Source organism: Tursiops truncatus, chromosome 1, assembly GCF_011762595.2.
Source record: "Tursiops truncatus isolate mTurTru1 chromosome 1, mTurTru1.mat.Y, whole genome shotgun sequence".
Lineage (NCBI taxonomy): Eukaryota > Metazoa > Chordata > Mammalia > Artiodactyla > Delphinidae > Tursiops > Tursiops truncatus.
In genome coordinates, this window is record NC_047034.1 from 177,971,228 (window position 1) to 177,997,550 (window position 26,323).

The window sequence follows — 26,323 nt, forward strand, 5'->3', positions numbered from 1 at the left end:
CACTCCGCGGCACGTGGGATCTTCCCGGACCAGGGCACGAACCCGTGTGCCCTGCAGCGGCAGGCGGACTCTCAACCACTGCGCCACCAGGGAAGCCTCTGACCTTTCTTTAGTAGAAGTGGGTTTCATCCTTCAAATCTCAAATATTTTAAGGATGCCTTAAAAGCTTTGACATGGAGAACTACTTTAAGTGACAAAATCTGTTTGCCAAAGTCATCTGAAAAATGCCCTAACGGCAGAGGGCTGCTTTTAGTATGAAGTGTGTTATTAAGTGGGGACAGAAGCTCTAGGGGACTTTGAGGTCAGCAAATATCAAGTGAACTACCTCACAGAGCTGTCTCTGGGGATTTCCCACGAGGCCCCGCCCCCGGGTGAGTCACCAAACTCCCCTCTTTGAGTCTTTGACCTGCAGCCCTTGTCAGCTGCAGAACCTCACTGCTCTGAAGATCAAGGAGTAGGAAAGTTCTCCACCATCCCTGCGATCTCAAGGTTTGTCCATTTGGGGCAGATAGATGGGGGGAAGCGAGGAGGGATGAGGATGAAGCTTTGTTCCCTTTGTACACTTCTAGACCTTTTCCCTCCTAATTTCTAATAACTTTTATTCCATAGCCCGTTAAATAAGGATCAAGAACCTGGCCTATAGAGATTGTTGGACTCTTTAGTTTTCTGACTAGATGAGCTTTAAATCTCAAAATGAGCAGATACATGTCTATTAAGAAAATGTGATAATGAGTTGACCAAGGAGGTGTTTCAACATTTTAGCAACTAGGTGTTGAAATTCCACATGCTGTTTGGACAAAGGGAGAATAGTAATAATGAGATATCTTCTCACTGAGCTGAACTGTTGGATGCCCCTGACAGATTCTCTCTTTAAGGACTATATTTCAGGGGCAGCAAGCCACAGGCATTGTTGAAATCTAGACGCTAATGCTAAATATCTATGAAAGTCCCCAAAAGTTCTTGCTATTGTTATTTCTGCATTTCAGCAAAACATGTTGGAAAGTACACTCTTAGACTTTGGCAAATCTACAGAAAGCTATGTGTTGAGTCATGCTTCTCTTATCCTAGAAGTTTCTATGAATTTGCTACCTTTTCCATGGTATTCCATCATTAATTTTTCCTGCAAACCCTGAGTTATGATCGTGTAGAATTGTACAGATGATAGCTGAACTGTAGGTAATTCTGAAAGGAGAAACCACCTCATCCTAGGAAACTTTCACCTTTTGCAGAGTGGTACATGTGAAACCAGCTACTTTGATTAAAATTCTTTTGGAATCTGCTTGGCTAATACGTCTCTGCAAGATTTCATCATGGGAAATTGCTATTACAACATAGTGGCTACTGTGCTGTTGGTCATGAATTTCGAGAGGACAAGATCATTGCAGGATTTCTGCAGTAACTGTTCAGCGGGTAAGGACCAAATTAACATGTGTGCTTGATCTGTTCTGCTGAAAACATGGTTCAGTTAGTCTGGTAGTCAGGGCGTATGAGCTCTGTTTTAATGATTTTTTTAAAAAATTGAACTATAGCTGATTTACAATATTGTGTTAGTTTCAGGCATATGGCAAAGATATTTATATATATATGTATATTACAAGATATTGAATATAGTCCCCTGTGCTGTACAGTAGGTCCTTGTTGTTTATCTATTTTATATACAGTGGTGTGTATCTGTTAATCCCAAACTTCTAATTTATCCCTCCCCCGCAATAATGATCTTTGATTCATTCATTTACAAGAACCTGCATTACATTTCTTGAATGCTACATCTTAGCTGTGTGAATGCAGGCTTGTCACTTAAACTCTTGTGCTCCAGCTTCATCATCTGGGGATGATATGAGAACCTATCTCATAGGATTGATTGCTGGGAGGATCCTATGATGGGCTTAGATCAGTGCACGGCACAGGGAAAGACCTCAACAAATGTTAGTTTTGCATGTGCAGACAGTGCTCAGACTGGGGGGTGCAGCAGGGAATAAGCAAGTGGCAGGAGGCTTAACAGAGTGGGAAAAGGCAGACACCTTTCAACTGTAGTGTGCCAATAAAGGACATTGATCTCCTGAATCCAGTCACTGGTGTCCAGGATTAATCATGAGAAATCATTCTGTTTTATTCAATAGGTAAAGGAAACTATTTTCCTTCCATTGATTTTTTTGTTGCAATATCTATACTTTGTTATTTTTAATTCTGTGATTATGCTTAGGGCAATCTTTCAAATGGATAATTTAAAACAGTCAATCAACAAATAAAGTCTATCACTGTGGTACCTAGAAAACGAATCTTTGTTTCATATTCTGGTTTTCCTGTGAACCTCATAATGCTTTGGGTGATGATGGTCCATTGTCAAACATGTACAGCTCTTATCTACCCTTTTTAGGTACTTTCTGTGGGAAAAACAAGCATGAGCTTTGCACTCCTTGTCCTTCAAATAGTTTCTCCAGCACAAGTGGACAAAAGGCCTGTGACGTATGCAGGAAGTGTGAAGGTATGATTTAAAAGATATATTCTTCATCCAGATATGTGTTGGGAAGACAAGCTTTTATTCCCGAGTGTACTGATCTCTTTTGAAAATCTGAAGTGTCAAATAGGCTGGTTCCTCTGTTAATAGGAAGGTCCAGTAAAATAATTTACTGTAATAGCAACTATTGGTGGATTGAGCTTTTTAAATATTAGAGGAAATATTCATTAGACAAGAGAGAATTTTTTAATTAGCAAAATGTAAAAAAGTCTTCTATAGATATTTAAAAGTCAACTTTATACTCTGAGACCATTAGGACCATTCTAAGTAGAACAAGCATGGTTTTTATTGCAGAACATAAATTTGCTTCCTGGATTTGGAGATCAAGGGTATTATAACACTGGGGGACTTTGTAGGTGTTTTCAGGACCAAGAAAGCGTGTTCCTCCACCAGCAATGCAGAGTGTGAGTGTGTGCCGGGATTCTACTGCCTGGGAGAAGGATGTAACATGTGTGAAGAGGACTGTAAACAAGGTCAAGAATTAACAAAAGAGGGTAGGTTTCCTCTTTTATCTAGTGCCAATTTGTGGTCTAGTCATATGTTGTTAACTTAGTTCTTGGTCCTTTGATTACAAAATAAAACGTAGATTTGTAGAACCTTTAAGTAATAGTAATGAACTGCTAAGTATCTGATATTTACAAAATTATTTCTCAATCAATGGAAATAATTTGAAATCACATTCGTTTTTCACCAGAACCATGCCTTTTCATGCATCCTATACATGCATATACAATACTCTATGTACAACTAGAATAAAACCTTTAGTCGCATTAAGGTTTCATTTCAAGAAAAACGGTTGAACAATCTATGTAGATTGTATTCAGTTAATGACTTTATTATGGGATTATGTTCATCACAAACTATTCAAGAAGAATTGTTCATCACTAATGAAATTCAGGAAGAATTGTTAGACAATCGGTACAGATTTTATTAAGTTAATGACTTTATTATTATGTGATCATGTTCATCACAGAGAAAGTTAAAAATGATTAAAATGCTTCCTTTTTCATTATTCCTTTAATTTTTACAAAAGGTTGTAAAGACTGTTCCTTTGGGACATTTAATGATCGGGAACATGGTGACTGTAAACCTTGGACAGAGTACGTATCATTTCTTTCTGCTTACAACATAAAGTATCTGGCTTAACTTTTCTAAAGACAAGGAATGTGATCACTGATGCTTTTTTAAACCTATCAAGTGTAGACATAGAATAACATGCAAATAGGTGGTATGGGAACAGTATGGGGTAATTGTGACTAGATTGCCAAAGTGGGCATTTTCTCCAGAAGTACTGCCCAGAACAATGAGGTCAGATTTGCCAGTGGAACTTAGCTACTGTCTGCCCTAGGTGTCCTTCTGTGTCCTTCCAATCTCTTTGCTGCCTCTGACTTTCCCCCAGTGATCAACCCACCTTCAAGTGTTCAGTGCCAGCATTGATAATGATACAGAAGAGGGTAAAGTATGTTTCCTTCCCTCAAAAGCTTTAACATAGTCTTGGGGAAACAAGACTACCACAGGTAATAAAATAGCCAACAGTGTATTTTTTACACCTTTGTTCTTTTTGCATTTGATCTTCTTACTAGAAAATCATTTTTATCATTATTTTACATTTACATTCTTATTGTGTGTTACAAAAGTATTGGTCCATAAGAGATTAGAAAGTTGTTTTTGTTGTTTTTTGTTTGTTTGTTTGTCTTTTGACACAAATAGTTCAGAGCAGGGAAGTGAGTCTGCATGGACAGTGGGATCGAACTGGGTTTTGGGGAATAGGTGGGTTTGCTTTAGATAAAAAGAGGCAGGGGAAAGACACAGGACAATGATGATGGTGATGTGGACAATGATGATGGATGGCTACCGTTTACAGGGAGTAAGTCAGGCACGTAGTGTCGTTTACTCTTCACAACAGCCCTGGGACATGTATATCTTATTTTTCAGATGAGAAAACTGAGGCTTAGAGCGATTTCCCAACTTGCCCAAGGTCATTCTACGAAGGGACCGAACCAGGGCTCAAACCCTGGTCAGTCTGATGCCAACACATCAGACTGACCAGGAGTCTCCTAACTAGCCTGGGAGTTAGGAGCTCCTAACCCTAGGCTAACTTGTCTGTCCTTCCTGTGTGCCAGAGATGGTCAAATATGCTTAAGAAGGTGGGGGTGAGAGACTAACCAGGCAACAGCCTGAAGTAAGCTGTCGTGGGACAGGACTCCCCAGCCCGGGAAGAAAGAAGAATCCAATTAGGTAGATAGAGTGGGATGAATTGTGGAGAGCCATGAAAGCCAAGTGAACATTGGTAGAAGCCCAGATGGTCAAGTAGAAGTTTTTCAAAATATCTTTGCTTTGCCTATGAACCCAGATCCACACATCTTTTTCACCAGAATTGCTTTCCTGGGTAGAAAATGTCAGTCTTTTTTAATTAGAATGATCCGTACCTGAATTAATGATTTGAACTCTTTTCATTGGACCATCTAAGCTGTTCTTTGGATGGGAAGTCTGTCCTTGTGAATGGGACGAAGGAAAGCGATGTGGTATGCGGACCGGCATCAGCTGACTTCTCTCCAGGTGCATCCTCCACCGTCATGCCTGCCCCTGGGGGAGAGCCAGGTAGCTGGTTTGTTGCTGTTAAATCAAATGAATGTATGTGGCCATTCGGATTGGTGTCTAAGTCACTCCTGATGCCTTGCATCTCTGCCTCTAGCAGGCACCTCGACATGCCTTCCTCCTCTTACCCTGGCTTCAAGGGACCCATCCATTTCTTCGGGTGCTTCTTATTCACTCTGAATTCCACATTAGTAAGCAGAGCGAGGTGAGACTGCACCCAAGCAGACATTACACCTTTGATAACGCCAAGTAATGGCGATTATAGAGTTCCATGTTTCCTATAGGCTAGAAAGGCCAAACCACTTAATTTCTGTGGGCTTCTAGGAAAATGACTAAGGTTGTAAAAAAAGTTTTCTTAACAAGCAGGCAAGTTTACTAAGATAGCTGGTGGGAGATGCCCAAGGCACGACTTCCCATGCTTAAGGGTTTACAAACGCAAATATAAATATCAGCATATTTGCAAACTTTTATTTTTGTCTGAATTTCTCCTTTTGTTCTGTTTTAAAGGTCACACCAACCGGATCATTATCTTCTTTCTTGCACTGACGTCGACTGCAGTGCTGTTCTTGGCGTCCTTCGTGGTGCTCCGTTTCTCTGTGGTTAAACAGGGCAGAAAGAAGCTTCTGTATATATTCAAACAACGTAAGAGGAACATAAAAGTGTTAGATATGAGCCTTTTAAAAAAAAACAACTATTTATTTATTTTTGGCTGCATTGGGTCTTCGTTGCTGCGCGCAGGCTTTCTCTAGCTGCGGTGAGCGGGGGCTACTCTTCATTGCGGTGCACGGGCTTCTCATTGCGGTGGCTTCTCTTGCTGCGGAGCACGGGCTCTAGGCTTGAGGGCTTCAGTAGTTGTGGCACATGGGCTCAGTAGCTGTGGCTCGCGGGGTTAGTTGCTCCGCGGCATGTGGGATCTTCCCGGACCAGGGCTCGAACCCGTGTCCTCTGCATTGGCAGGTGCATTCTTAACCACTGTGCCACCAGGGAAATTCATTATGAGCTTTTTGAGGCTAGGCTTTTTACAGTAGAAAGAGAAAGATGATTTGTTTTAAGTTACAGAAGCTAGGTTAGTATAGCACAGTGGTTATCAAGTGGGACAATTTGGCCCCCAAGGGGACATTTGGCAATGCCTGGAGAGTTTTGGTGGTCACAGTCTAAGCGGTGGGGTAGGGAGTGCTTTGCTCCTGGCATCTAGTGAGTGGAGTTCAGCGATGCTGCTAAATTTCCTACAATACACAGGACGGCCCCACCACAGAGAGTTAGCCGTCCCCAGATGTCAGTGACGCTGACGTGGAGAAAGCCTGGTGATGGCAGCCCATAATCCAAAGGTGCCAGAAAAATGCCCACTTGAAGTACGCTGCAGCCTTGGGCCACTGTGTGTGTGTGTGTGTGTGTGTGTGTGTGTGTGGCCACTCAGCTGTGGATACAGGACCCTGACAAAGAGGAATCAAAAATAACGTTGCCCCATCTCGCACTTCTCCTCTGGCTGATGAATGGCCTTAACCTGAACTAGACCCACAGCTAGAAGAAGGCCTAGAGAACAAGGAGGGAGCTTAAAGTGGGTCTAATGAGATGAATTATTAGGACAGGGATCTGGATTAAATGAGAAATTTCAATAATGGATGCCATTCATGAAGCCAGATAGTATTTCCATAAGGAACTGGGCAAGTGCCTGGCACAGGGTCAATACTCACTAAATGAACGCTATTAACATTTATTCCAAAAGGCTTAGAGATGGGGGCAATCTGCATTTTTCTTTTCTTTTTTTTTTTCTTTTTTTTTGCGGTACGCGGGCCTCTCACTGTTGTGGCCTCTCCCGTTGCGGAGCACAGGCTCTGGACGCGCAGGCTCAGCGGCCATGGCTCACGGGCCCAGCCGCTCCGCAGCATGTGGGATCTTCCCGGACCGGGGCACGAACCCGTGTCCCCTGCATCGGCAGGCGGACTCTCAACCACTGCACCACCAGGGAAGCGCTGCATTTTTGTCTTTGTGGAGAACAGAACCATAGATAGCAGGCTAGACTTACTAAGAGGGATTCATGTATAGGAGGAGCGCTCTGAGAGCTCTGTGATGTAGCCCAAGCCACCATAAGACTAGAGAGTGTCAGTTTGTGGGTTGTTAAAAATATAGGAGGGGAAGTATTAGCAAAGTCTTCTCTAAAGATGCAGTACACTAATTTGTATAAAGTTTCTTTCTGAAAACAATATAAAACTTTTGAACATTTTGAAATATACAGGAAAATGCATAGGCATAAAGTTTAACAAACTGTAAGACGAACACCTGTGTAACTCTACCCAGGTCAAGAAACAGAACATACTCTGCTCCCCGGAAGCGCTTCTTGTGTTCCTTCCAGATGAAAACCTTCCTTCCACTAGTGCTAACCACAACTAGATTCTTACGGTGTTCACTTCCTTGCTCTTATTTATAGTTTTGCTACCTAAAAACAGGGTTTAATTTAGTTGCTTGTGAACTTCAGACAAGTGGAATCACACTGTATCTGTTCTACATTTTCCTTCCCCTTTTCACTCAACTTTGTATCTTTATGATTCATCCACGTGTGGCATTTATCTTTAGTTGATTTCCAGTGTTGAATACTCTTCTCTTGAATGACTGTATCATAGTTTGTTTACCCATCTTAATATTCCTGGACACTTGGGTTGTTTCCAATTTGGGGCTCTTACAGACAGTGATATTTGAATATTTTTGTCTACGTATCTCAGTACACATAAGCACATGTTTCTGTTTTTGTTTTGTTTTTAACCTGGGAATAAAATTGCTGGGACATGAGGAATGTGTATCTTGGTCCTTAGTACTAGATTTACCAAACTGTTTTCCAGAATAATAGACCTCATTTACACTTTCACAGCAGCATATGAGAGTTCTTTTTGCTCCAACCCTTGCTACTACCTAGTGTCATCAGACTTCTTAATTTTTATCTGTCTGGTGGGTGTATAGTAGTATCTCGTGGTTTTAATTTGCATTTCCCTGATTACTAGTGAGACTGGACATCTTTTCATGTTATATTGGTCATTTGGATTTCCTCTCTTGCAAAGTGCCTGACCTTTTGAGCCTTTTCCCACTGGGTTGTTTGTCCTTTTCTTATTAACCTATAGGAATGTTTTAGTCTACTGTTCATGTGCTGCAAATATATTTTCCGACCCTGTGGGTTGACTCTCTTTTTGAGGTCTAAACCTCTGATTTAAGCTTTAAGTTCTCACTGAAACCTCTGTTTTAAACAACTATCCCTCCCAGCTTTACCCCAATCTACAGTAAAGGTCTTTATAAAATGATTTTCAAAAGTACTTATGAGTAATTAGTGAGTTTCAATGGAAAAGTAATCCATTTAAAAAATTTTTAGGTTATTTTTAAAAACTTTCTATTTTGAAATAGGGATTCACAAGAAGTTGTAAAAACAGTACAGAAAAATCTTATGTGCCACTCCTGGGGTTACATCGTACGTAACTACAGTACAATATCAAAACCAGGCAACTGACATTGGCACATGGCGTGTGTTTAGTTTACTGTATGTCATTTTATCACATGTGTAGTTTGGTGTAAACCACTAGCACAATCAAAATACAGAACTATTCCATCGCCACAAAGTCTCCTCCTGCTAGTGTTTATACTCCAAACACTCCCTTTCCCCCACCATCCCTAACCCCTCATAACTACAGATATGTTTTCCATCTCTGTAATTTTGTCATTTCAAGAATGTTATATAAATAGTATCATACGATATATAAATGGATCATAAATAAGAGACCTTTTAAGACTGGCTTTTTCCCCTCAGCAAATGCCATTGAGATCCGTCTGAGTTGTGTTTCAATAGTTGACTCTTTTTTATTGCTGACTAGTGTTGTAAGGTGAGGTTGTACCACAGTGTGTTTTACCATTCACCTATCGAGAGACATTTTGGTTGTTTCCAGTTTATGACTGTTACATTAGAGCTGCTATGAATAATCAAGTACAGATCTGTGTGGACATAAGTTTCCATATCTTTAAGATAAATGCCCAGGAGTGCAATTACTGGGTCATATGCTAAGTATGTATTTAGTTTTTTAAGAAACTGCTAAACACTTTTCCAGAGGAGTTGTACCATTTAACATTCCACCAGCAACGTAGGAGAGTTTCTCCTCATCTTCACCAGCAGTTTGTATTGCAGCAATTTTTAATTTCAGCTGTTCTAATAGGTATGTACTGATATCTCACTGTGGTCTTAATTTGCCTTTCCCTAAGGGTTGAACATCTTTTCATGTACTTATTTCCCATCTGTATATCTTCTTCAGTGAAATGTTCCTTCATGTCTTTTACCCATTTTCTAACTGGACTCTTTGTTTTACTTTTGACATTTGAGAGTTTTTTATATCTCCTCGATATGAGTCCTTTATCAGATGTGAGGTTTGTAAGTATTTTCTCCCAGTCTGTAGCTTGCCTTTTCATCCTCTTCACATGATCTTCTGCAGACAAAAAGTGTTTAATTTTGATGAAGGCCAATTGGCCAATTTTTTTCATTTATGGGATTATGCCGAAGAACTCTTTACCAAGTCCTAGGTCCCAAAGATTTAGACTTTCTCCTATGTTATCTTCCAAAGGTTTTCTATTTAAATCTATGCTTCATTTTTAGTTAAGTTTTGTATAAGGTGTGAGAGTTTCAAGTCAATATTTTAAAATTATTTTTATTTTTTTTTTGCTGATGGGTGTCCAACAGCTTCAGCATCATTTATTGAGAAGATTATCCTTCCTCCATTGAATTGCTTTTGCACTTTTGTCAAAAATCAGTTGGCTGTACTTGTGTGGGGACTCTTTCTGGTTTCTCTCTTCTGTTCCACTGATATGTGTGCTTTACCTTCTGCCAATACCACACAGTCTTGGTTACGGTAGCTGTAAAACAGTCTTGAAATTGGCTATAGGGTAGAGTGAGTCCTCCCACGTTATTCTTCTTTTTCAAAATTGTTTTGGCTATTCTAGTTTGTTTGCATTTCTATACAAATTTTAGATAATCTTATCCCTATCTGCAAAAAGTGGGCTGGGATTCTGATAGCAATTGTGTTAAATCTGTATATCAATTCAGGGAGAATTGACATCTTTACTATGTTAACTATTCCTATCCATGAACACAGTATGTCTCTCCATTTAGGTATATTTTCTTTGATTTCTTTCATCAGCATTTTGTGGTTTTCAGCATACAAGTCCCACACATGTTTTGTTAAATTTAGGCCTTAGTATTTATATTTAACAATTGCAGATGATGTGGTATCTTAAATTTTGGTTTTGACGTGTTCATTGCTAGTATATAGAAATACAGTTGGTTTTTGTAGTTTGATTTTGTGTCCTGTGATTTTGCTGAACTTGCTTACTAGTTCTAGGTTATTTTGTAGATTCCTTGGGATTTTTTACATAGACTGTAGTGTCATCTGCAAAAAAAAAATAGCTTTATTTCTTTTCATTTCCCATCTATATGCCTTTTATTTCTTTTCTTGTCTTATTATTCTGGCTAGAATGTCCAGTACTATGTTGCATAAGAGTGGCGAGAGGGAACATCTTCGCCTTGCTTCTAATCTTTGGGGAAAAGCATTCAGTCTTTCACCAGGAGGTATGATGTGAGCTACAGAGTTTTAGTAGCTATTCTTTATCAAGTTGAGAAAGTGTTCTGAAGATTTTTTTTTTTTTTAATCATGAAGGAGGGTTGAATTTTGTCAGGTGCTTTTTTCTGTATCAATTGATTTGATTATGTGATTTTTCTTCTTTAGCCTGTTGAGATGATGAATGAGATAGATGGATTTTTGAATTTCAAACTAGCCTTGAATCCCTGGACTAAACTCCACTTAGTCATGGTATATAATTATTTTTATATATGTCTGAATTCTCTTCACTAATATTTTGTTAAGAATTTTTGCAGCTATACTCATGAGGAATATTGATCTGTGGTTTTCTTTTCTAGTACTGTCTTTGTCTGATTTTGGTATCAGGGTAATATTGACTTCCTCAGATAAGTTGAGACATGTTCCGTCTTCTGTTTTCTGGAAGAAGTTGTGTAGAATTGGTGTTAATTCTTCTTTAAATAGTTTATAGAATTCTCTAGTGAAACTATCTGAACCTGGAGCTTTCTTTTTGGAGCTCCTTAATTACAAATTCAATTGCCTTAATAATTATAGGGACTCAAGTTATTTGATTCATACTGAGTGAATTGTGATAGTTTATGTTTTTTGAGGACTTGGTCCATTTCATCTAAGTTGTCAAATTTATGTGTTTAAGTTATTTATACTATTTCCTTACTATTTTTTGTTGTATGCAGGTCTGTAGTGATATCACCTACTGATATTGGTAATGTGTGTCTTCTCTCTTTTTTTTCTGAATCAGTCTTGATAGAGATTTGTCAATTTTATTGAACTTTTCAAAGAACCAGGTCTTTGTTTCATTGATTTGCTCTATTATTTTTCTGTTTTCAATTTCACTAGTTTCTGCTTTTACCTTTATTATTTCATTTCTTTTGCTTGCTTTGGATTTATTTTGTTCTTTTTCTATTCAGGTGGAAGCTTATGTTATTGGTTTGAGACATTTTCTCTTTCTTTTTTTTTTAATGATATAATGACCATTTCCAAGGTTAGTGCTTTATTTTTATATATTTTTTTCGTGGGGGGGATTATATTTTTTTAATTTAATTAATTAATTAATTTTTTGCGGTACGCAGGCCTCTCACTGTTGTGGCCTCTCCCGTTGTGGAGCACAGGCTCCGGATGCGCAGGCTCAGCAGCCATGGCTCAAGGGCCCAGCCACTCCGTGGCATGTGGGATCTTCCCGGACCGGGGCACGAACCCGTGTTGCCTGCATCGGCAGGTGGACTCTCAAGCACTGCGCCACCCGGGAAGCCCTATTTATCATTTATACAGCAGGTTCTTATTAGTCATCAATTTTATACACATCAGTGTATGCATGTCAATCCCAATCTCCCAGTTCATCACACCACCTCCCCCCACGCAGCCGCTTTCCCCCCTTGGTGTCCATACGTTTGTTCTTTACATCTGTGTCTCAATTTCTGTCCTGAAAACTGGTTCATCTGTACCATTTTTCTAGGTTCCACATATATGCATTAATATACGATATTTGTTTGTCTCTTTCTGACTTACTTCACTCTGTATGACAGTCTCTAGATCCATCCACGTCTCTACAAATGACCCAATTTCATTCCTTTTTATGGCTAATATTCCATTGTATATATGTACCACATCTTCTTTATCCATTCATCTGTCGATGAGCATTTAGGGTGCTTCCATAACCTGGCTATTGTAAATAGTGCTGCAATGAACATTGGGGTGTATGTGTCTTTTGAATTATGGTTTTCTCTGGGTATATGCCCAGTAGTGGGATTGCTGGATCATATGGTAATTCTATTCTTAGTGTTTTAAGGAACCTCCATACTGCTCTCCATAGTGGCTGTATCAATTTACATTCCTACCAACAGTGCAAGAGGGTACCCTTTTCTCCACACCCTCTCCAGCATTTGTTGTTTGTAGATTTTCTGATGATGCCCATTCTAACTGGTGTGAGGTGATACCTCATTGTAGTTTTGATTTGCATTTCTCTAATAATTAGTGATGTTGAGCAGCTTTTCATGTGCTTCTTGGCCATCTGTTTTGTCTTCTTTGGAGAAATGTCTATTTAAATCTTCTGCCCATTTTTGGATTGGGTTGTTTGTTTTTTTAATATTGAACTGCATGTGATGTTTATATATTTTGGAGATTAATCCTTTGTCCATTGATTCATTTTGCAAATATTTTCTCCCATTTTGAGGGTTGTCTTTTCATCCTGTTTATGGTTTCCTTTGCTGTGCAAAAGCTTTGAAGTTTCATGAGGTTCCATTTGTTTATTTTTGTTTTTATTTCCATTACTCTAGGAGGTGGGTCAAAAAAGATCTTGCTGTGATTTATGTCAAAGAGTGTTCTTCCTATGTTTTCCTCTAAGAGTTTTATAGTGTCCGGTCTTACATTTAGATCTCTAATCCATTTTGAGTTTATTTTTGTGTATGGTGTTAGGGAGTGTTCTAATTTCATTCTTTTACATGTAGCTGTCCAGTTTTCCCAGCACCACTTATTGAAGAGACTGTCTTTTCTCCTTTGTATATCCTTGCCTCCTTTGTCCTAGATTAGTTGACTATAGGTGTGTGGGTGTATCTCTGGGCTTTCTATCCTGTTCCATTGATCTATGTTTCTGTTTTTGTGCCAGTATCATATTGTCTTGATTACTGTAGCTTTGTAGTATAGTCTGAAGTCAGAGAGTCTGATTCCTCCAGCTCCGTTTTTTGCCCTCAAGACCGCTTTGGCTATTCAGGGTCTTTTGTGTCCCCACACAAATTTTAAGATTTTTTGTACTAGTTCCGTAAAAAATGCCATTGGTAATTTGATAGGGATTGCATTGAATCTGTAGATTGCTTTGGGTAGTATAGTCATTTTCACAATATTGATTCTTCCAATCCAAGAACATGGTATATCTCTCCATCTGTTGGTATTATCTTTAATTTCTTTCATCAGTGTCTTATAGTTTTCTGCATACAGGTCTTTTGTCTCATTAGGTAGGTTTATTCCTAGGTATTTTATTCTTTTTGTTGCAATGGTAAATGGGAGTGTTTCCTTAATTTCTCTTTCAGATTTTTCATCATTAGTATATAGGAATGCATGAGATTTCTGTGCATTAATTTTGTATCCTGCAACTTTACCAAATTCATTGATTAGCTCTAGTAGTTTTCTGGTGGCATTTTTTTTTTTTTTTTTTTTTTTTGCGGTACGCAGGCCTCTCACTGCTGTGGCCTCTCCCGTTGAGGAGCACAGCCTCCGGACCCGCAGGCTCAGCGGCCATGTCTAATGGGCTTAGCCACTCCGCGGCATGTGGGATCTTCCCGGACTGGGGCATGAACCCATGTCCCCTGCATCGGCAGGCGGATTCTCAACCACTGCACCACCACTGAAGCCCTGGTGGCATCTTTAGATTTCTCTATGTATAGTATCATGTCATCTGCAAAGTGACAGTGTAGTTTCTTCTTTTCTGATTTGGGTTCCTTTTATTTCTTTTTCTTCTCTGATTGCCATGGCTAGGAATTCCAAAACTATGTTGAATAATAGTGGTGAGAGTGGACATCCTTGTCTTGTTCCTGATCTTAGAGGAAATGCTTTCAGTTTTTCACCATTGAGAATGATGTCTGCTGTGTGTTTCTCATATATGGCCTTTAATATGTTGAGGTAGGTTCCCTCTATGCCCACTTTATGGAGAGCTTTTATCATAAATGGGTGTTGAATTTTGTCAAAAGCTTTTTCTGCCTCTATTGAGATGATCGTATGGTTTTTATTCTTCCATTTGTTAAATGGTTTATCACATTCATTGATTTGCATATATTGAAGAAGGCTTGCATCCCTGGGATAAATCCCACTTGATCATGGTGTATGATCCTTTCAATGTGTTGTTGGATTCTGTTTGCTAGTATTTTGTTGAGGATTTTTGCATCTATATTCATCAGTGATATTGGTCTGTAATTTTTTTTTTCTGTGACATCTTTGTCTGGTTTTGGTATCAGGGTGATGGTGACCTCGTAGAATGAGTTTGGGAGTGTTCCTTACTCTGCAATTTTTTGGAAGAGTTTGAGAAGGATGGGTGTTAGCTCTTCTCTAAATGTTTGATAGAATTCACCTGTGAAGCCACCTGGTCCTGGACTTTTGTTTGTTGGAAGATTTTTAATCACAGCTTCAATTTCATTCCTTGTGATTGGTCTGTTCATATTTTCTATTTCTTCCTGGTTCAGTCTTGGAAGGTTATACCTTTCTAAGAATTTGTCCATTTCTTCCAGGTTGTCCATTTTATTGGCATAGAGTTGCTTGTAGTAGTCTCTTAGGATGCTTTGTATTTCTGTGGTGTCTCTTGTAACTTCTCCTTTTTCATTTCTAATTTTATTGATTTGAGTCCTCTCTCTCTTTTTCTTGATGAGTCTGGCTAATGGTTTATCAATTTTGCTTATCGTCTCAAAGAACCAGCTTTTAGTTTTATTGATCTTTGCTATTGTTTTCTGTGTTTCTATTTCACTTATTTCTGCTCTGATCTTTATGATTTCTTTCCTTCTGCCAACTTTGGGTTTTGTTTTTTCTTCTTTCTCTAGTTCCTTTAGGTGTAAGGTTAGTTGTTTATTTGAGAGTTTTCTTGTTTCTTGAGGTAGGCTTGTATAGCTATAAACTTCCCTCTTAGAACTGCTTTTGCTGCATCCCATAGGTTTTGGATCATCGTGTTTCATTGTCATTTGTCTCTAGGTAATTTTTGATTTCCTCTTTGATTTCTTAAGTGATCTCTTGGATATTTAGTAACATATTGTTTAGCATCCATGTTTTGTGTTTTTTACGGTTTTTCCCTGTAATTGATTTCTAATCTCATAGCGTTGTGGTCAGAAAAGATGCTTGATGTGATTTCAGTTTTCTTAAATTTACTGAGGCTTAATTTGTGCCCCAAGATGTGATCTATCCTGGAGAATGTTCCATGTGCACTTGAGAAGAAAGTGTAATCTGCTGTTTTTGGATGGAATGTCTTATAAATATTAATTAAATCTCTCTGGTCTATTGTGTCATTTAACGCTTCTCTTTCCTTATTTATTTTCATTTCGGATGATCTGTCCATTGGTGTAAGTGAGGTGTTTCAGCCCCCCACTATTATTGTGTTACTGTCGATTTCCTCTTTTATAGCTGTTAGCAGTTGCCTTATGTATTTAGGTGCTCCTATGTTGGGTGCATATATATTTATAATTGATATATCTTCTTCTGAGATTGATCCCTTGATCATTATGTAGTGTCCATCCTTGTCTCTTGTAAGATTCTTTATTTTAAAGTATATTCTATCTGATATGAGTATTGCTACTCCAGCTTTCTTTGGATTTCCATCTGCATGGAATACCTTTTTCCATCCTCTCACTTTCAGTCTGTATGCGTTCCTAGTTCTGAAGTGGGTCTCTTGTAGACAGCATATAGATGGATCTTGCTATTCAACAAGCCTATGTTTTTTGGTTGGAGCATTTAATCCATTCACATTTAAGGTAATTATCAATATGTATGTTCATATGACCATTTTCTTAATTGTTTTGGGTTTGTTTTTGTAGGTCCTATGCTCTTGTGTTTCCCACTTAGAGAAGTTTCTTTAGCATTTGTTGTAGAGCTGGTTTGGTGGTGCTGAATTCTCTTAGCTTTTGCTTATCTGTAAAGCTTTTGATTTCTCCATCAAATCTGAATGAGATGCTTGCTGTGTAGAGTAATCTTGGTTGTAGGTTCTTCCCTTTCATCACTTTAAGTATATCATGCCACTCCCTTCTGGTTTGTAGAGTTTCTGCTGAGAAATCAGCTGTTAACCTTATGGGAGCTCCCTTGTATGTTATTTGTCATTTTTCCCTTGCTGCTTTCAATTGTTTTTCTTTGTCTTTAATTTTTGCCAGTTTGAGTTCTATGTGTCTCAGCGTGTTTCTTGTTGGGTTTATCCTGTATGGGACTCTCTGCACTTCCTGGCCTTGGGTGGCTATTTCCTTTCCCATGTTAGGGAAGTTTTTGACTATAATCTCTTGAAATATTTTCTCTGGTCCTTTCTCTCTCTCTTCTCCTCCTGGGACCCCTATAATGCGAATGTTTTTGCGTTTAATGTTGCCCCAGAAGTCTCTTAGGCTGCCTTCATTTCTTTTCATTCTATTTTCTTTATTCTGTTCTATGGCAGTCAATTCCACCATTCTGTCTTCCAGATCACTTATCCGTTCTTCTGCCTCAGTTATTCTGATATTGAATCCTTCTAGTGTAGCTTTCATTTCACTTATTGTATTGTTCATCTCTGTTTGTTTGTTCTTTATTTCTTCTAGGTCTTTGTTAAACATTTCTTGCATCTTCTCGATCTTTGCCTCCATTCTTTTTCCGAGGTCCTGGATCATCTTCACTATCATTATTCTGAATTCTTTTTCTGGAAGGTTGCCTATCTCCATTTCGTTTAGTTGTTTTTCTGGGGTTTTATCTTTTCCTTCATCTGGTACATAGCCCTCTGACTTTTCATCTTGTCTATCTTTCTGTGAATGTGGTTTTCGTTCCACAGGCTGCAGGACTGTAGTTCTTCTTGCTTCTGCTGTCTGCTCTCTGGTGGATGAGGCTATCTAAGGAGCTTGTGCAAGCTTCCTGATGAGAGGGACTGGTGGTGGGTAGAGCTGGCTGTTGCTCTGGTGGGCAGAGCTCAGTAAAACTTTAATCCACTTGACTGCTGATGAGTGGGGCTGGGTTCCCTCCCTGTTGGTTGTTTGGCCTGAGGCAACCCAACACTGGAGCCTACCTGGGCTCTTTGATGGGGCTAGTGACAGACTCTTGGAGGGCTCACGCCAAGGAGTACTTCCCAGAACTTTTGCTACTAGTGTCCTTGTCCCCCTGGTGAGCCACAGCCACCCCCCACGTCTGCAGGAGACCCTCCAACACTAGCAGGTAGGTCTGGTTCAGTCTCCTATGGGATCACTGCTCCTTCCCTGGGTCCCGATGCGCACACAACTTTGTGTGTGCCCTCCAGGAGTGGAGTCTCTGTTTACCTCAGTCCTGTCAAAGTACTGCAATCAAATCCCACTGGCCTTCAAAGTCTGATTCTCTAGGAATTCCTCTTCCCGTTGCCAGACCCCCAGGTTGGGAAGCTGACGTGGGACTCAGAACCTTCACTCCAGTGGTGGACTTCTGTGGTATAAGTGTTCTCCAGTCTGTGAGTCACCCACCCAGCATTTATGAGATTTGATTTTACTGTGATTGCACCGCTCCTACCATCTCATTGTGGCTTCTCCTTTGTCTTTGCATGTGAGGCATCTTTTTTGATGAGTTCCAGTGTCTTCCTGTCGATGATTGTCCGGCAGCTACTTGTGATTCTGGTGTTCTCTCAAGAGGGAGTGAGTGCAGGTACTTCTACTCCGCCATCTTGGTTCCGAACCTTGGGACTTTTTGTCTTTCTAATATAAGAACTTCACATTATAAATTTCTTTCTCAGTACTGAATTAGCTGCATCCACACATTTTGATATGTTGTTTTTTTCATTTTCATTCAGTTTGGTGTATTTTTTGTTTTTCTCTTGATTATTTAAAAGTGTGTTTTTCAGTTTCCAAGTTTTTGGTGATTTTCTTGTTTTCTTTCTGCTGTTGACGTGTATTTTAATTCCACTATAATAAGAGGACACTCTCTGTATGATTTCTTTTAAATTTGCTGAGGTTTGGTTCATGGTCCAGGTTACTGTCTATCTTGGTCTCTGTTCTATAGACACTTGAAAAGATGGGTGGAGTGTTCTTAAGTATTGATTTGATCCTGTTGATTGATAATGTTGTTGAGTTCTTCTATATCATTGCTGATTTTCTGTCAAGTGTTTCTATCAACTCTTGGGAGAAGGCCATTTAATTCTTCAAATATAATTCTGGATTTGTATATTTCTCATTTCAGTTTTGTCAGTTTTGTTTCACCTATTTTGTAGCTCTGTTGCTTGTTGTATACATATTTAGTACTGCTATGCCTTCTTGGTGAATTAACTCTTATAATTATGTAAGGTCCCTCTCTATGTCTGGTTTTCTTTGCTCTGAAGTCTACTTTATCTGATAGTAATACAGCCACTCCTGCTTTTTTAAAAATTAATAATGTACATGGTATATCTTTTTCCATCCTTTTACTTTCAACCTTCCCACATTTTTATATTTGAAGTGAATTTCTTATAGACTACATACAATGGTCACACTACTAATTTCTATCTTTTGATTGGTACATTTAAACAATGTACATATATTGTAATTATTTATATGATAGGGCTCAAGATATTATTTTATTTTTTTGTTTTCTGTTTGCTTTCTCTGGCATTCATTTCTCTGTTTTCTTTTTCTGCATTCCTGTGGATTACTTGAACATTTTTTAGAATTCCATTTTGGTTTATCTTTTTTTTTTTTTGCGGTACGCGGGCCCCTCACTGCTGCAGCCTCTCCCATTGCGGAGCACAGGCTCTGGACGTGCAGGCCCAGCGTCCATGGCCCACGGGCCCAGCTGCTCCATGGCACGTGGGATCCTCCTGGACCGGGGCACGAACCCGCGTCCTCTGCCTCAGCAGGCGGACTCTCAACCACTGCGCCACCAGGGAAGCCCTCCTTATATTTTTCGAGTGTATCTCTGTATAGCTCTTGTGTGGTTGCTCTAAGTACCATACATATTTATATAGACTACATCAACATTTTAACAGTTTGAAAAAAGTATAGAAATCTTACCTCCTTTTACATCCTTTTAACCTCTTCCAATTTATAATATACTTGCCTAAAATATTTCTGCTACATGCTTTGAGAACCATCTTAGTGTTATAATTTTTGCTTCAACCATCAAACATAATTTAGAAAACTCAAGAGAAAGAACGTTTATTTTATTTACCCATATATTTGCTCTTTCTGTTGTTCTTTCTTCCTTCCTGATGTTCCAAGATACCTTTTTTTTAATCATCTCTCTTCTGTTCAGAGAATTTTCTTGAGCCATTCTTTTAGGGTAGGCTTTCTTTTGTCTGAAAATTTCTTGATTTCCCCTTCACTCCTGAAAGATATTTTCACTGGATATAGAATTTGGGCTTGAGAGTTCTTTTCTTTAAGCACTTGAAAAATGTTGTGCTACTTCTTCTGGCCTGCCTGGTTTCTGGTAAGAAATTCACTGTCATTCAATTTGTTTTTCCCCTATAAGTGATGTGTTGCTTCTCGCTGGCTGCTTTCAAGATTTCTTTCTTTCTTTCTTTTTTTTTTCTTTTTTTGGTTTTTCGTTTTCCAAACTTAAACTACAATGTATCTTGGTGTGGATTTCTTTGGATTATCCTGTTTAGCATTCACTTAGCTTCCTGAATCTGTAGATTTATGACTTTTTCCAGATTTGGGAAATTTTTGGCCATTATTCCTTCAAATACTTTTTCAGCCCTACTCTCTTTCTCTTCTTCTTCAAGGACTCCAATGACATGATATTAAGTTTTTTTGGCTATAGCCCCACATGTCTCTGAGGCTTTGTTCATTTTCTTCCCTAGTCTTTTCCCTATGTTGTTCACATTGGGTAATGATTCTTTCCTTTGTCTTCTCCATTCTTGTGCTGAGCCCATTCATTGATATTTTACATTTTGGTTATTGTAATTTTTCAGTTCTAAAATTGTCACCTGGTTCTTTTTTAAAATTTTCTTTTCTTTTTTTAATTTGTTTCAAATGTGTTCCCAATTGCTTGTTGAAGCTTCTTTTTTTTTTACCATGCCACGCAGCTTGTGGGATCTTTGTTCCTCCAACCAGGGATTGAACTTGGGCCCTCAGCAGTGAAACTGCTGAGTCTTAGCCACTGGACCATCAGGGAATTCCGTGAGGCATCTTTATGATGGCTGCTTTAACGTCCTTGCCAGATAACTCTAACATCTATATCACCTAGATGCTAGCATCTGTTGCCTTTTCTTATTCAAGTTGAGATCTTCCTGGTTCTTAGAATGACAAGTGATTTTTTTAAAAATTGAAACCTAGACATTGGCTATGATGTTATCAGACTTTGGATATAATTGAAAGCTGGTGTTTATTCAGGGTTCCTCTAACACCACTCTGGCAGAGGAAGGAGGATGCTGCCAGGTGGAGGTGGAAGTCCAGGTTCTATACTAGACCTCCTGGGGGTGGTAGATCCTTGTTATTGCTCCCCACTAAGCTCCCACAGATACTACCCTGTCTGGGATGAGGAAAGACACTTTGTTCCTGCTCCCCACATGGTTTCCACTGACACTGAATGGGTGGGGGGTGGGGTGGCCTTGTTACTGTTGAGTGGTGGTGAAGTCCTAGCTCTCCACTCGGACTCCTCTGATGCTGCCCCAATGAGGATGTGGCAGTGAGCCGTGATAGAGCTTGGCAAGGGTGTAAGTCTATGCTCTCTACTGTGTCTTTAGTGGTGTGCTTGGGTGTGGGTCCATGGTTTTTTTTGCTAGAGTAGAGCTGTGATTATCTAAAAGCTTTTAGTCTTGTTACTCTGCTCTTTTCCTGGTTTCATAGCTAGAGAGATCAGACTTCTCTTGGGGCATTTTTTTTTTATTAGCCTACTTCTCCAGTTCCCAGTCTGGGACATGTGAAACAGAGAGAATACTCAGGGAACTCAAGGCCATATTTCTCCTTGGGTTCCAAGCTCCTTAACTGGTCTGCTTTCTTGCCACCTTTCAGATTCCTCTTACGTTTGTTATACATAAAACGTCCAGCCTTTTCAGCAATACTTGGCAGGAAGAATAGGGAAAAGTATGGCTACTGTATCTTTCCAGAAGCAGATTTCCATTTAAAAATTCATCTTTGATGCTATTTCAAAGGAAAAGAACGTCTCATTGGTATTCCTGGATGTCTTGCCAGGTTTTCATAAGTTCTTGGAGATAGTGTGCTTGTTGGGTTTTGGTTATTTTTTATAGTAACAAGCAAGTAAAATTGGGGTAGGACCTTTTGCTTTGACAGGCTATAAAAATAATCTATATTTACTGGTGGGCTTGGGTGTGGGGATATAGTTATATATGTGTGTGTGTGTATATATATATGTATATATATATATAATTTAATATATATTTTAAGATTGAAAGTTGCTCGGCAATAACACAAATACTATACACTACCATGTAAATGAAAATCTGGAAGCTAGTGCACAGATCAGTTCTTTACTTACTAATTGATGGAAGCAGTGGGAGTAACTTTAAAATCTCGATGCCATAAGCATTTCATTCAAAAGAAGCCATCTAATGTGTAATCTAAGTAACCCTCAAGACTAAAACATGTGCTGCTGAATTGAAACTACAGTTACGTTTGGCACATGACTAACTTTATGCTATAATGATTCATGCTCAAGACTGGTTTTAGCCTTTGTAGACAATAAAGAAACTAGTATTTTTCAGGACCAATAAAAAAGTATTTGGTAAAACGAAAAAAAATCTTAAATAATCCTGAAAAAACGTTTATACTTGCTATTACCTCTCTTGCTGATGAGTTGGTTCAAACTAAAGTTGAAAATGTTTGCTGCTGAGAGATGTTCTGCAAATGGGATTTATGGAAAATGAATGTTAAATGATTCAAACAGACAACAAAAGATAACTCTCTTTTAAATTACTTTTAGCATTTATGAGACCAGTACAAACAGCCCAAGAGGAAGATGCCTGCAGTTGCCGGTTTCCAGAAGAAGAGGAAGGAGTGTGTGAACTGTGAAGAGGAAATCCACAGATGTGTTGGAACTCTCTTGAGAAGAATCACAGGAGAAATATGAGGGATCCCACTACTGTACCTTTCAAATTTAAAAACTCCATACTGGATAATACCAACGGTTACCCTAACAAGTTTTTTTTCCTAAATGCTAACGACTTGGCCTTTCAAGATGTACCACTTTTAACAGAACAGAAAAATGGGACAGAAATGGTGGTAAAAGTGATATTTTCTAGATACTGCTTAAGAGGTTTGGGCTAGTTTTCTTGAAATCCAAAGAGAATTATATTTTAAATTTAATCATGTAGGCCAATCGTGCAGCTAAAATTATAATCAAAATCAATTCTATTTTTTTTTTTTTGGTGCTAATATGACATATGGCAATAGCCATAAGATGCAGGCACTATCCCCCATCAAATTTTCCATGGGTTCAATCATTCAACACAAGACATCCTCCATTGTCAGGGGAGAATGAGGACAGTCATCATCATTGCCCAAGTTTGGGGTCAAGAGCAAAAAACTAAAAAATAACAGACCTTGGGACTTCCCTGGTGGTCCAATGGTTAAGACACCTCACTCCCAATGCAGGGGGCACAGGTTCAATCCCAGGTCAGGGAACTAAGAGCCTACATGCTGCACAATGTGGCCAAAACCAAACAAACAAACAAATGAACAAAAGAAGAAAAAGCAGACCTTGAGGAACAGTTTTGGAAAGAGTCAAATGTCCCTGCATATCCTTGGTCCTCTCCATCTTCCCATCTTCTGCCTTTGTCCTACTCCCCTCTGAGCCACAGCTTACTTTTTATTTTATTCTTAAAAACTTTAGCAGTAATATTTTATATACATAAACTAGTAAATGAAACAGGAGTGCAGACCCGTGAACACATAACCCAACCCGAGCGCTAGAGCAGGAGTTGCCAAACTCCCACGGGCCAAATCTGAGATGCCATGTGCCTTCATATAGTTTATGAACTAAGAATGGTTTTACATGTTTAAATAATCAAAAACAAATCAGAATAAGAATAATACCTCATGACGCATACAATTATCTGAAATTCAAATTTCAGAGTCCATAAGTAGTTTTCCTGGAGCACACAAGGCACCCTCAGGTGGCCTTTGCATTGCAACAGCAGAGTTGAGTAGCTGTGACAGAGATTGTATGGCCCACAAAACCTAGAATATTTAATAAGTGACCCTTTATAGGGTCAAAGTCAGGATCAGAGCATCCAGCTGTGTGCTGCTTCCCTCCCTCATCTCCTGTCTACCTCCCCACCCCAACTCCAGGCAACTTCTCACAGGAATGTTGTCTCTCATTTCCTTGCTTACAAGAAAATCACGTATCATATAATTATGTACCCCACAACTATTTTACTTAGTTTTGTTTGTTTTTGAGCTTTATCAACATGGTATTGTGCTGAATGGAGACTTGTGCTTTAATCACTCAGAAGTATATTTGTAAGCCATTCATGTTATTGTGTGTAGGTAGCTAGAATGCATTCATTTTGACTGCGGTACAGCTTTGCAAATATACCATTATTTATCAGCCCACTCTGAATCAAAGGACACTTGGGTTGTTTCCAGGTTTTTTTTTTTCAATTATGAAAAATATTGCTATGAATGTTCTTTTATATGTTTTCTATTTAAGAGTGTCTCTAGGGAAACTTCCTTAAAGTAGAATTTCTGGATCTTGGGGCGTATGAATGTTCAACTTTATGAGCTAGTCCCATGTCAGTAAGGATATGCTAAATTATGCAGAAATGACAAATGAGCCCCCCCCCCCCAGTCTTAACAGATTACAACCACACAACAGAGGTGCATTTCTGGATGTCATTACATGCCTGTTGAAGGCTGACTGTGACTCTGTCCCATGTTATTTCACTCCGGGATTTAGGTGGAGAGAGCAGCTTCTACTTGGGACATTGACCATCTTGTGGCAAAGGAACACACTCATAGGTAGTTGGCTAGATTCTAACTTTAAGAAAAATTCCTGCAGCCATGCTTGGCAATAATAGGGCAGAAAGTATAATCTTCACACAAGGAGGGGCAGCAAATATTTCTGAACAATAAAAAGTCTACTGCAGGGCTGAACTGCTTTTCACCATGGTTGTTCTAATTTGTGCTCCTGTCAGCAGTGAGTCCCATCCTTGCCACCCTCAGGCGTTTTCAGACTCAATTTTGCCAACCTAGTGGGTTTAGGATGGCATCTCACCATAGTCTTATTTTGCATTTCTGTCACGTTTTTATATATTTTGTGTCTCTTTTTTGAGAAATGCTTGCTCGTGTTTTTTAAACCATTTTAAAATTTTGGTTATTTCTCTTTTTCTTATTGATTCATAAAAGTTCTTTATGTAGTCTAGATACTAATCTTTGGTTACTTATATGTGTTATAAATATTTGTTTGCAATTTGTTTTTTCTCTTTTTAACTGTGTCTCTCTTTTTCTTTGTGGTAATAAGAGAAACGTTCTTAATTTAATATGGTTCAGTTTACAACTCTTTTCTTACATGGTTAACATTTTTTTTGGTGTCCTGATTAAAGAAATGCTTCTCTGCCCCAATATCATAAAGATATTTCCTCACATTTTATTCTAAAAGTTTTAAGTTTTGTCTTTTGTATTTAATTCTAACCTATCAGGAATCATTTTTGTGTATGTCGTGAGAAATGATCCAATGTTGACTTTTGTTTGTGGATAACCACTAGTCCCAGTACCATTTATTCAATGCTCCCTTTCTTCCCTATGGATCTGCAATACACCTCTGTCATTTATCAAATTTCCATCTATCCACAGGCGGTTTCTAGGCTCTCTATTCTGTTCCATTTGTCAGTTTGTCTGTCCGTGTGCCAATACGCACTGTCTTTGTTACAGTAGCTTAATAATAGCCCTTGATACCTGGCAGGACAAATCTTTAATGTCCTTCAATAAAGTTTCCTATAGTTTCTCCAGAAGTTGTACATCTTTAGTTAGATTAATCTCTAGGTTCGTTGTTGTTGCTTCTTAAGCAGTTTTTTTTGTCGTCGGAGTAGAGAGATGTCGTTGATTTGCGTACATTGCTTTATAGCCTGCCTCTTTCCTAAGCTTCCTTTTATTTTCTGATAGTACGTATGTGGATTCTTTGGGGTTTTCTAGACACACAATCATGGTATTTGTCATAATAATAGTTTCTTGCATTTCTAGTCTTTTGTCATTTATTTCTTTTGCTTGGGGTACGCTTGACTTATCGTCAGGACCTCCAGTACAATGTGATAGTCTGTTTTTTATCCTATTTATAGAGGATACTTTCAGGGTATTTTTTGGGTAAATATACTTGATCAGCTTAAGGAAGTTCCCTTCTATTCCTGGTTAGTGCAGAGGGCTAGTTCTTCATTTTGTAATCACGAAAGGGTGTTGAGTTATATCAAATGATTTTTCTGGAAGAAAACAAAAGCATTTGATTACAGATGACTCAGTTAATTGTTCTATCACATTGACTTGGAGCTACACTTCGGGCAGATTCCAAGAAAATTACTGCCGGAAAGAAATTTAATGCAATAACGAGTGTAATAATAGGTATTCCTCCCTCCCCCTTAAAGGAAGCTGTGGTGTATGATATAATAATGTGTTCAGAAACATTTTTTGTTTTAATTTAAATAGATGAAGTACCTCCATTTGGCTCTTTCTTTACTGTTTTGATAAGAGTTTTATTTATAGTAAAAGATGAAGGTAATATTTATGGAGGATTTTTTGAAACTTTCTAGCCAATCTCACCAAACACATAAAAAAGTACGAATGGGCATGATTACTTTTCCAGAACAAGAACATTTGAGACTTGACTTGAGCACTTTGACCTTCTCTGAATGGCTCATATGCGGTCTCTGGGTGGGGCCGGTTGGTATTTTGGGAGCCTGACCAGGAGGTTTCAGGCAAAAATTCTGTTAACCTGGTATTCTGGTAAGAATAAGAGAACAGTCATTGGTGCTACAATCCTTTTAAAATAAGAAGCAAAGCAAAGCTGA

General features: G+C 38.8%; 1 protein-coding gene across 1 annotated transcript; it reads left to right on the top strand.

Annotated features, from left to right (window-relative positions):
• Positions 1–1,248: 1,248 nt before the first annotated feature.
• On the top strand, positions 1,249–24,607 carry TNFRSF9 (TNF receptor superfamily member 9). The gene is made up of 7 exons (XM_033863902.2): positions 1,249–1,410; positions 2,378–2,485; positions 2,875–3,012; positions 3,552–3,618; positions 4,989–5,119; positions 5,624–5,758; positions 22,249–24,607. Exons 1-7 carry the CDS (start codon positions 1,311–1,313, stop codon positions 22,335–22,337), a joined length of 768 nt encoding a protein of 255 aa, XP_033719793.1. The 5' UTR covers positions 1,249–1,310; the 3' UTR covers positions 22,338–24,607.
• Positions 24,608–26,323: the final 1,716 nt, after the last annotated feature.

Excerpts from the sequence above, each read along its gene's own strand:
- TNFRSF9 (XM_033863902.2), top strand. The coding sequence starts at position 1,311 with ATGGGAAATTGCTATTACAACATAGTGGCTACTGTGCTGTTGGTCATG. Across the intron at positions 2,486-2,874 it reads CGTATGCAGGAAGTGTGAAG|GTGTTTTCAGGACCAAGAAA; the intron begins GTATGATTTAAA and ends GGGACTTTGTAG. Across the intron at positions 5,759-22,248 it reads TCTGTATATATTCAAACAAC|CATTTATGAGACCAGTACAA; the intron begins GTAAGAGGAACA and ends AATTACTTTTAG.